Source organism: Crocodylus siamensis, chromosome 4 (genome assembly GCF_052110815.1).
Source record: "Crocodylus siamensis isolate JL-2025a chromosome 4, ASM5211081v1, whole genome shotgun sequence".
NCBI lineage: Eukaryota > Metazoa > Chordata > Crocodylia > Crocodylidae > Crocodylus > Crocodylus siamensis.
Genome location: NC_143398.1, coordinates 112,285,584 through 112,297,835, shown reverse-complemented (window position 1 = coordinate 112,297,835; position 12,252 = coordinate 112,285,584). Strand labels below are relative to the sequence as shown.

Sequence of the window (12,252 nt, the reverse complement as noted above, 5' to 3'; positions counted from 1 at the left end):
GATGCAGTACTCCAACTGCAGCCTCACCAAAGCTGAGTACCAAGGGGAGAATGACGTCCTGGGATTTGCTTGAGAAGCATCTATGGATGCAAGCCAGTGTTTTGGTTGCTTTACTAGCTGCAGCATGGCATTGCAGGCTCATGTTCATCTTGTGGTCAATGATGACCCTCAAATTTCTTTTTTCCATAGTGCTAGCCAGTGTAGCACTGCCGAGCCTATAAGGATGCTTCAGGTTTTTCCTCCCAAGGTGGAGAACCTTGCATTTTTCAGTGTTAAACACCATCAGGTTCTTGTCTGCCCATTTGCTGAGCTTGTCAAGGTCAGCCTGGATCACCCGCCTGTCTTCTGGCGTGGATGCTTTGCCCCAAAGTTTGGTGTCATTGGCGAACTTGGCCAGTCTGCTTCTGACTCCAATGTCCACATCAATAATGAAGATGTTGAACAATATGGGCCCAAGGACAGAGCCTGGGGGGACCCCACTGGTCACAAGACACCATGATGAATTAAGGTGGAGTAGGCCGCCTGAGTGGAGGGATCCAGGTGGGGGTCAACCTGGAGGATTCTGGGGCCCAGAGTGGGGCCAGTGATGTTGACAACAGAGGATGTGAGGCATGGGCTCCAGTGTAGGGGAGGTATGGAGCCACAGATAGCAACCCCTGGCATTGGGGCAAGAAATTGGCAGCCTCCCTCTTAATCAACAACAATTAATTAATTATCATCAAGGCGTGGTGGATGAGAAGGCGGGCAGTTAGCCCAGAAATAGGCGGGCAGGCCACAGGGAAATCAGCCCAGAGAAGGTCCCCCTGTTACAGTCCCCAGTGACCTGATGGCATCAAGCATACACACTTGTCCAACATCGCTGTTCCCTTATTAGGAATATAAACTCTGTATCCTGTGGTTCATTCTTTCCACAGAGATGCTTTATGACCATATCATCACCAGTGGTAATTTGTTGCCTGGACCATGTGAATGTCTAGTTCCACACTTGTCTCTGAATTTTTTGTATTTGAGATGCATTGACAGTGGCAGGAAGTCTGTGAGATGAGACCATGTAAAGGCTATGCTTCCAGTACCTCTTTTTCTGTTAGTAAGAGTAATGCTTAGATCTTTTAGATCTTACCTACCATTTGGCATCATCCAAGCCTGTTAGAAACCGTCCTCCTCACAGTTCCTTCTGGGATAGGGAAATATCATTTCATACTAAGGGAAACTGAAGAACTTTTTTTTTACTGAAATGGGTGGGGTTGATACAACTTGCTCAAAACTACCTAGAATGTCAGGCTCAGAGCCACAGTTACTATTTAGGATTACTTGGCTCATAAACCTTCATCCTCTTAAGACAACAACTAGTGATTTCTCTCTCTACTTCCTCCTTGCAGCGGCTTTGTCCAACCCACAGGGTACCATTTCCTCTGAGGTCAGCTGGGTCTGGAAGTGCTGTTTCCTGTCCTCCAGCTCATGCAGTCACTTGAGCTGTGATGGGTAAGATTGACAACACATCTGTGGAGCTGAACTCATCTTCCGAGGTAAAGCAAGCAGCCCTTGAGGAATCTGAGTCACTTGCCCAAGAAGCTGGCAGTGTCCAGAAGAAGAAAGAGATACCAGACAGAGGTTCTTGGAAGGGAAAGTTTGACTTCTTGCTGTCATGTGTGGGCTATGCCATTGGACTGGGCAATGTTTGGCGGTTCCCATATCTTTGTGGCAAGAATGGAGGAGGTGAGAGTGTATTGCCAACCATGTACTCTTTGTTTTGGCCTCCACCCAGGGATGTAGCTAGTGCTCTGAAATAGGTGCCTGCGCTGGTTGATCTGCTGGCCCCTCTCCCCTTCATTCTACTCATAATCTATTGACCCATGTCAGCATAAGGTGCTTAAAAGATGAGGTCAGGAAGAAATAATTACTTAAGCTTTCCCCTAGGGGTGGAGCTCAGTGCATCATATTGATAAGCATGAATTAAAAATCATGGCAGTACTGTGAGAGGGGTGAGTATTATTGACTCACTTTCATAGATGCAAGAACTGAGGCACCGAGAGACTAAGGGACTTGGAAAAGTCATATGGGAACTCTGCAGCACAGCTGGAATTAGAGTCTTTCACCCCAAGTATCCATCCATTTCAAGTTCTGTGCATTCTTATTCTTTAGTTCTGTTACAATCTCTCTTTTCCTTGCTGGTCCCCTCTACCTCTTGGTTATCTCTAGAGGTGATAAAGAAAGATGAGCTAGTGGTAATAGGGCACTGAATGAGGATTCAGTTGCTTCATTGACAGGGTTTTTACCAACAATCTGCAAACTTTTACTGAGAACTAATATTTTTACTGACATGCATTTTATATAATGTACATGTAAGCCTTCTGCCAGACCCTGGATAAGGATCAGGTTCAGGCCATAGTATAAAAGTTTGGTTGTTAGTAAAAACAAACAAAACAAAGCATTTTCTTAAGTTGGCAACCCTACTTGACTTCAGCAATGCACGCTGCCCCCACCCAGGGGCCTCTTACCCCCATACCATGGTATTACCAGTTACACCCTGCTGCCCCCTCAGCTCACCCCCTCAACCTTACTGCTGCCACCCCACTTTCCTCATCCCAGCACAGACCCCCACAAAAAGACCACTGTCTGTCTACCTGCCACCCAGCAGTGTTACAGGTAGTTGGAAGGCAGCACCATCAGCATGGGAGCCACAAAGCCCTGAGAACAGCTACCTTTGGGTGCTGTGCTCCTGCTCAGGCACCAGGTTGGTACTGATTTGTTCTGGGCTTCAACAATACATTCAACTTGCTTTCTGACCACAGAGCTTCAGTCAGCTCCATGCTTTTATGGGGCTGTTTTTGCTTCATGATTTATGGATGGCACAGTTTTTCTTATAAAATTTACAGACAGCTGTTTTTAGCCTGGTTATTTATGGAGTGTCCGAAAATTTAGACAGCTGGCAACTCTCTTTGTTGGCCACAGACTTCCCAGACAAATAAAAAATGTATGGCTTGTGCGTCAGGTCTTCCTCTGTAAAGTATCTGTTCTTTCCTGATGGAGAGAGGTATGGTCCATCAGTGACCTATGAGGTGCCATGGCACCTGGTGATGGTGGACACCTATGTATCTAGACAGCTTGTCTTGATTTCAATGTTTGTCTCCATGCCTTCTTCCCCACATCTCACCTCCCTTCTCTTCTGCAGTGGTCTATGGCTAAAGTAATCTTCCTCTTTTTCTGCTTCAGCAGTTATTTGATTATTTTTCTGTTGTCTCCAGGGTTCCCTATTTCTTTTCACGTTATGTTCAAATTCTTTGTCCTTGTCTCTAAGACTCTGAATCAGTTCAGCCTCAGTGGTAACTCTTTCTTTCTTCCTTATTTTCCTTCTCATTCTCTTCATTTCTACTGGTCCCAGATTCCCCCTTCATTCATGTTTCCCTTGTATACGTGCCTTCCTCTCTTAATGCACTAATCTTCCCTTTGTCTTTTCCTTCTCCTTTAAAGTTTTCCCTAAAATTCTGTTCTTCTCTGACTTCACTACTTGTTTTCCTCACAAACAGTATGTCCCAGCTTTCCTGTATATGCTTTGATGTCATGCATATCGTTTTAGTTTGTCTCCCCTGATTTGCTCTTTGGAGAAGAGACATGTCTGATTCCAGGTGTCGGTGCTCCCTGTCCCAACCCTACCCACTACATGATACTATCTGTGAAATCCTACCACAAAAAGTTGTAGCACACTTAGGTGCATTTATGGGGGAGAAGTGGGGTGGATGTAGCTTCCTTTGAAGTATGTGGAAGCTGGCTACTGCTGCAGACTGGATAAGAAATTAGGGAGCCTGATATTTTTTTTTCCTTTCACAGTGACAGTTCCTCATGCCAATTTGTATGGAAGAATGGATTTATGGTTAAGACACGGTACTTAGAGACAAGAGACTTGTTTTTAATTCCTGACTGTGACGTAGCTGATGTGTGATCTCAGCTCAGTCACATCATCTCTGTATGGCTCACTTTGCTTATGTATAAATGGCGAATAATGATACGCGGCTCAGGGTGTCATATAAAGCTGAAACATTTCCTATTCACAGAGCATGCTGAGATCCTGGGATGAAAGATGCTGCTGATGTTTAAAGTGCCATTATTAGCATTAGGATATAGTTCAGTATGATATCTAGCACAGCACAGGTAGGCATATAGTATTATCCAGTGGGACATTCATAAAGGGCTAAATGAACCTAAGAAGCCTACTGCGATGCCCTCAGGAAATTAAAAACCATGCGCTATGCCGGCTTATGCTCGAATGCCCCATGCTGCTAGTTTGTTCAGGCTGGTCATCACAATCTGCAATCTCCTTTATTCCATCTCTGGTCTGCCTGCCAACGGGCTTAATTGTCTCTGAAGCCTACAACAATGAGCAGCCATGAAGGCTGCTGACATCTGAAAAGGAGCAGGTAAACTGACGCACAAAAATGTCATTTGAAGTCAATGTAAAGCACTGGGGAAGAATCAAATGGCATCTGACTCGGACCAGGGCAGGCAAAGCCTTCCTCCTGCCTTGACTGAGGGTCTCCAAACCTGAGCAGACTGTGGGTGGCACTCCAATTACAGAGTCCTGAATGTACAACATTCAAAGCACGGTTGTGTGGGCAGCGTCCATTACACACAGGCAAATTGAAGTGAATGGAAATATTGTCCTTTCACTTATTGTTGTCACATTGTATCAGGCCATGGCTGATTTAATTTAGATTGTTATTGGGCAAATAGTTAGGGTGATATACAGCCCCTGTGCAGTGGTGCTCAGCACAAGTCCTATAAATCTACATGAGGCCTGAGGCCTAGGTGGGGGGTGTTGTATTCAAGTGGTGTATTAGCTTTGTGCTGCAGCCAGGCACAAGGCTCATTTTCTCTCCCAATGAATAATGTTCAAATTCTGCACTGACTTATAACTGTATGCAGCCTTCCTGATGTAAACAGAGTTGTACAGGCTTTAAATTAGCTCTGAATATAGCTTAATAGGCAATAGCTTAATTGTCTGGGAGGTTTTGAACTTGAAGACACCTGATGGTGTAAACACTTCTTTAAATGAGAAGCTTGTCAATGGCATTTCTACTTTGACTTTGCATAAGGTTACAAGCAAAAACATAGGTGATTTTCTAGCTTGGCAATTAGTCACAGGTCTGCAGCTGCTGTTTTAATGATGAATTATTACTGTTATTGTTATTTGTGCCATATTAGCAGCAAGAGACCCCAAGTAAGTTTGGAGCTCCATTCTTTTAGGTGCTGTACAAACAGCCTTTGCTTCAAAGACTGTATTATACCAGAGGGAGGAAATGGGAGTCTTATCCTTTCCATTGTACAAATGAGGAATTTGCCCAAAGTCAGACAGGACACCTCTGAATGTCAGGTCTCTGAACTGCCAATCTAGTGCCATGATCACCAAATCATCCCTCTTTTCCTTGGGTTAATAACTTAAAAAATGAAAAATGACAAGTTTGCTCCTGGTTAGTTGTCTATACGTGCCGTACTGCGTAGTAACTAATTGTGAGTAAATTTGCTACTTGTATTATTTGTAATTAGAGCAAATTACTGTGCAGTAAGCATCTGCATGTGCAGACGCTGATGCTTACTACAGAGTCATTTGCTCTAATCTAAAGAAAAGCATCTCATGTAGACGCACCTGTGTATAGCTACTAGCTAGCACTGTGATTGGTGATCAGCAGGGCATCTAGGCTTTGCTGGAAGACAAGCAAATATTAACAGCCTCCAGCATTGGATCTCACCTTCCCCAAAGCTGTTTTGAGGATTTGGACCTTGTTTCTGGCTTGTAGTTGATCCATTGCTAGCTATTATGCTGTAAAGGCTGGTGAACAGACAAAGTCATTTTGATGTCAATGCTCGCAGTGTTTCTTTTGTTTACTTCATGCCAGGGTGTTGCTGAATATGAAAGTCTGTGTTTGTGCCAGCTTGCAACTCAGGCTCATGGCCATTGAACTGTCTGCCCAGAGCTCACTGATCCCTGTCTGCCTGCCACCTGCTGCCAATTCATGTTCCTGAGCCATAACTCCATGTATGGGGCTTGAAGCCAGCCTCTCCCAGCAGGGCCCAGCTGCCTATTTGGCTCCCACTGGGCCTCAGCTGCACACCCATTGAGTTAGCAGTCTTGACTGATGTGATGTGTTTCCATAGGGCCATCCCTAGTGGTTTGTGGAGCTCAGTACTGTCAGATATGGGCCCAATTACAAAGATCTAGGATTTCTCAACTGCTAGACTTGACTGCAATACTTTATATCTGAAAATGAAGTAGCAGATTTTGAAAATCTACTCATCCAGAATGCAGCAACCCCCAACACTGGTAAGTTGGAACATTTCCCTTCCAAACTCCAGTCATATCCATTTATCTTGCTGAAGAGTAAGCTAATCTGAACTCATGGTGTTAATCTTCAGAGCTCAGTAGCTATGTCCTCCATGGCAAGGACTTCCCATGCTTCAGGAGGAATGGAGCTCTCCTTAGTAAACATTAGATCAATGACAGCTGGAGTCTGAGCTTTCTTAACAGCCATCCTATGACTATGGAGCTGCCTTCCTCAATGAAGTATGATGACCTCAGATCAAGACGCAAGACCCACCTGCATGCTTTAACTTTCCTGTAATAATAACATTGTAGAAAACAAGGAAACTGATGGCTAATGCATGCAAACACTCATTTCTGCTTTGGGGCTGTGTGGAGGGGACAGAAAATCAATAGCCAAAGACCTACCCCTGCCTACCATTTTGGCTTGTGCGCAGAAGCTACACTGACAGATGTGATAAAAATATTTGGGTTGATAAGTCAGTGATGGGCACCTTGTGACTGGTAGGGCAAAAGGGATTAATCATTTATTGGAAAATACATCATAGTTTCATAGTTATGAAAGGATCCTAAGGATCAGCATAAGGATCCTAACTATAATTACAGACAGATCCAGAGAAACTTGGTCTACTATCACATGGGATGGCCTCAGAGGTGAGCACAATACTGCCATTTGATTGCTGAGACTGGAATAGAGTACCAGGGTGGCAAACTGAACCCTGGAATTCATGTAGTAATTGTGAGCTTTCCACAGTGAAGAGGTGGCTGATTTCTGTCTAACCTGGAATGCGTTTGCTGCCCCAGTGCAGTAGAAAGACTGACGGTAATGGAACATTACAGAGCCCTTTGCTAGAAGCTGCTTGTTCTTTCAGGTGCCTTCCTGATCCCCTATTTCCTGACACTGGTGTTTGCTGGGATTCCTCTGTTCCTGCTGGAGACTGCTCTCGGCCAATATACCTCCGTGGGCGGATTGGGTGTCTGGAAATTAGCACCTATGTTTAAAGGTACTGTACTGTAAATCCATGGAGCTGAGATAATTTAACTAGCTTTAGAGATTAACCCCATTACTGTCCTGGATTTGGAAGTAAACCCTGTGGGAATGGGACACAGGACTTTGGGAAATGAGTGGTGAGCCAGTGTAGACAGTTATGCCTTCACTAAGGTGTGCAGGTTTCAACAACAATCCTGCTCCTTGTTTGAATGACTTTGTTTGTTATAATAACAAAAAACGTACAGGTAACACTGATTTATGGAAGCATCCTGAATCCCAATGACTGGATTGGGCAACCTAATTTGTCTGCTCAGTCCAACTCCACAGGCTTAATGTTAAGTATGCTTTTTTGCCTTCTCTTCCAGGAGTGGGTCTGGCTGCTGTGGTTCTCTCATTCTGGTTGAATATCTATTATATTGTCATCATTGCTTGGTCACTGTACTATCTCTTCAGCTCTTTCACTGGGGTGAGTTTCAGCCATTTCTGTAAATGCTAACTTGGCCTCTTATAGTGTATTTTCTAACCCTGTTTCTCTGAAGTGGAGTGTAATATATTACTTTTTGCACTACAGAACAGTGGTTTTCAACCTGTGGGCCATACTGTGTCTGCATACTATGTCTAAGGGATCTGTGAAAGATGACTATGATCAATCAAAATTATGGGAATACCTACATTTACAATTAAAAGGGGTCTGTACCTCCATTTGAAATTTTTTAGGGGCCCACAAATGAAACATGGTTGAAAACTATTGCTATAAAATATCACAACAGATTGCTTATGGATTGAGTAAAGCGGCTCAATTAACACTGATCTTGGATTCTTCACTGAGACATTCATAAATAATTACAACTATACTGATATTTTTCTTTTAAGCAGAATATTCCCTTTACAAATCTTAGAAATGTGTCCTCTGCAGCCCTGAGTCTTGTAAAAATCATCTTGTCTTTCTTCACATCCCTAGAGTTTCAGACCTTAGTAGTGACAAGTTCCAAACATAGCTTCTTCATATTATCTCATTAAGGTCAGAAACATGTCCCCAGTAATTAGATCTCATTTACGCTGCTCTCAATCTATTGACTGCAATGGGATTTCTCCTCGTGTAGGCCTGATTCAATAAAGCACTTAAGCATCTGTTTATGTTAGAAGCATATGTAGAAATGTAAGGATGTGCCCCTAAACAGGACACCGTTTTAAGTATATAAGTTAGTCTGTGCTAAGTCTTATTATCTTCAGTGGGGTACTTGCCTAAATCAGGGTCTTATATCATTTAATGTAAGATCAGAATCAAGCCACAAATTCATTTCTTGTCAGCTGATGTTTATTGACCTCTAATGTATGAGAATAAATCTTAGCAATTCACAAACGTGAAGACTTGTATTACCATGTTCCTCTGGGATTCCATTTAATTTAGACTTAGCTACTGAAATGCTATACATGTACCAAACTGCAGTCCAGTTTAAGTTTTTTGTTTGAATCCATTTTCAAGCATCTGTGAAATCTTTTGCCAAAATCTTCCTATTGTTTAGCACTCCCAAACCATATGTCTGCAGTACCTAATGCTTTCTAATCACTGGCAATATTGTTGTAGTCTCACAAGCCCAGACAAGTAATTTGTAAAGTTTGTTGTGAGATGGATATGAGATTTCTGAAGATTTTGAAGCAACAAAGAAGAGTCTACCCCTAGAGAATTAACCTGTCCAAGCTTTCATGCAGAACTCATTTTTTTCTGGACAGGACACTGGATGTTTAGTCACTGCTACATATATATGCAGGCAGTAGCAGGTATGATTAATAAAGCTGATTGTACAGTCTTAATGGAAAGTCTCAGCAAATTGATTAATACATTTCACAGTTACCAAACATATTCTCAGTTTCTTTAAAGAAAGCTGGGCCCAAATCAAAATCCCAGACTGGAGTATTCCCAAAATTTGGGCAAGGAGTTGTTTGATCAGAACCTGAACCCACACCCATGCTTGAATTTTGCAACTCAACTTGGTCTTTAAAGTTCAGATAAAGGGAAGCAACCTAACCGACACACTCTCTTCATCAGCATTATTCTGCTAGGCCAGATTTCTCCCAGAATCAGCTCCAGCAAAGTGAACAGACTTATACCACAGATCTAGACTTCTAAGGCAGCCATTTGTCATGTACGTAAAAACATGCTTAACATCCCTTAAATTTAAAGGGACTTAAGTGTGTATCTGCATATTTTGCTGAATCCAGACCTTAAGACCAGTCTACACAGTAAAATGGCCTAAATTGCCTATTCTTATTTAGTTCCTCTATTGAGTATTGTTAGGCCTTGGACACATGTTACTTTTGTAGTGCTAGATGCAGTGTCTGCTGCTGTAGTACCACAAAAACCAAGTGTCCACATGCTCGGGCTTTTTGTAGTACCACAAAAATGGCAGACCTGGCACCACAAATTTCTGTTTCAGACAGCAACTTTTCTTTAGCACTATTGGGAACTCTTAGACCTCCAGCATCCCAGAGTGCTCTGCTCTGCCTCCTTCTCTGGAGTGAGAGAAGGGGAGACTGACTGGCTCCCTGAAAGCCCACATGGCCATTACATGGCCATTACAGCTCTGTTTGCAGTACAGTTGTTACAGACTGAACCGTGCTCCATGAAGCGCCTGGCACGGATCCTTGAGAACTCCTGGTGCTCTGGTGTAATGCCCGAAGTCTGGAAGAAGGCAATGTGGTGCCTAACTTCAAGAAAGGAAGGAAAGTGGATCCGCCAAACCGTAGGCTCATCAGCCTGATTTCTATCCCTGGGAAGGTCTTAGAAAAGTTTATTAAAGAGGCCATCCTTAATGGACTGGCCGATGCCAACATCCTGAGGGATAGCCAGCACGGATTTGTTGCAGGTAAGTCTTGCTTGACCAATCTCATTTCCTTCTATGACCAGGTGACCACCTGGACAAGGGACAAGAGATTGTTGTCATATATCTTGACTTCAGAAAAGCCTTCGATCTGGTATCCCATGATCACCTCTTGGCGAAACTGGCCAACCGTGGCCTTGGGTCCACCACAATCCGCTGGCTGGGAAATTGGCTCCATGGTCAGACCCAGTGGGTGGTAATTGACAGAAGTCAATCGTCATGGTGCCCTGTGACCAGTGGGGTCCCCCAAAGCTCTGTCTTTGGACCCATATTATTCAACATCTTCATTAATGATGTGGACATTGGAGTCAGAAGCAGACTGGACAAGTTTGCCAATGACACCAAACTTTGGGGCAAAGCATCCACACCAGAAGACAGGTGGGCGATCCAGGCTGATCTGGACAGGCTCAGCAAAAGGGCGGATGAGAACCTGATGGTGTTTAACACTGAAAAATGCAATGTTCTCCACCTTGGGAAGAAAAACCTGAAGCATGCTTATAGGCTTGGCGGTGCTACACTGGCTAGCACTACGGAAGAAAGAAACTTGAGGGTCATCATTGACCACAAGATGAATGTGAGCCTGCAATGCCATGCTGCAGCTAGTAAAGTGACCAAAATGCTGACTTGCATCCATAGATGCTTCTCAAGCAAATCCCAGGACGTCATTCTCCCCTTGTAGTCGGCCTTGGTGAGGCCTCAGCTGGAGTATTGCATCCAGCTTTGGGCCCCACAATTCAAAAAGGATGCGGAGAAGCTTGAGAGAGTACAGAGAAGAGCCACGCGCATGATCAGAAGTCAGGAAAGCAGACCTTACGACGACAGGCTGAGAGCCATGGGACTCTTTAGCCTGGAAAAGTGAAGGCTCAGGGGTGATCTGATGGCCATCTATAAGTTTATCAGGGGTGACCACCAGTATCTGGGGGAATGTTTGTTCACCAGAGTGCCCCAAGGAATGACGAGGTCAAATGGTCATAAACTACTGCAAGACCGTTTCAGGCTGGACATAAGGAAGAATTTCTTTACTGTCCGAGCCCCCAAGGTCTGGAACAGCCTGCCATCGGAGGCGGTTCAAGCATCTACACCGAACACCTTCAAGAGCAAATTGGATGCTTATCTTGCTGGGATCCTATGACCCCAGCTGACTGCCTGCCCTTCGGGCGGGGGGCTGGACTCGATGATCTTCCGAGGTCCCTTCCGGCCCTAATGTCTATGAAATCTATGAAACAACTCATCAGCAGCTGTTCAACTGTTCTGAGGAAGATGTTCCACACAGGGGGGAAGCCATGGCCTGCAAGCACAGCCCCCCACCACCAGCAGGGAGCTGGAGGGGGCAAGAAGAGCAGCTCTGCCACCCCCATTGATGGCTACAGCCTATCTTTGACAGCTGCTGCTGTGGGGGCAGGACCCAGTCCTGGCAGGTGCAGTCATCAAGCAAAGCCCCTACTGCCCACAAATTTGGTGGGGAGTGAGGACAGCATGTCTTTCCCTCGGCCCTTTCCCTGAGTTGGTGGTGGCATCAGCTAGAGGCAACCTCTCTGGCCTGGAATCAGAGGGAGCAAAAGTCCCATCCTGGTTGTACAGCATGGCTTTGAGGTTTTGAATAAGTGCTTACTCCCATAGCACCCTACAGCACTTTGTAGCATTACAAATGGATGCATGGCCAAGACCTTATTTGGCACACTGGATATGTCCACCCTACATTTGGAAGATGCTTACCCCCATAACACCTTCCAAGCATGTGTAGACATACCTGAGCAAGCTTGACCTGACATTTCCTGCAACCTTCCACTGTGCTCCCCCTGCCATCCTCATGTTCAATAGCCCCCATACCCGACCAACTGCCTACACATTGGCACATCTTTACATTTCTGCAGATGCTTTCTGGCATGTTCTCCTGTTTTTGTAGTCTCTTCCACCTGTTTATTCCTATGTTTCCATGTGCCCATACCCCTCAGGCACTGCCTGATGCTCCAGCACCCATCTGGTCTCTTTTCCTAGTTTCTCTGTCCACCCAGGCTTATGCTTCCACAGCCCCTCTCCCCTCCTGAGAACGTGACCTCACATTC

General features: G+C 44.6%; 1 protein-coding gene across 1 annotated transcript in view; it reads left to right on the top strand.

The window, feature by feature from the left end:
* Positions 1-1,478: 1,478 nt before the first annotated feature.
* Positions 1,479-12,252, top strand: part of LOC149866350 (sodium- and chloride-dependent GABA transporter 1-like) — a 32,360-nt gene continuing 21,586 nt past the window's right edge. Inside the window, exons 1-3 of the mRNA XM_090043390.1 lie at positions 1,479-1,716; positions 7,186-7,317; positions 7,670-7,770. Of these exons, the coding sequence (XP_089899516.1) occupies positions 1,479-1,716; positions 7,186-7,317; positions 7,670-7,770 (471 nt within the window). The remainder of the gene's footprint in view (positions 1,717-7,185; positions 7,318-7,669; positions 7,771-12,252) is intronic.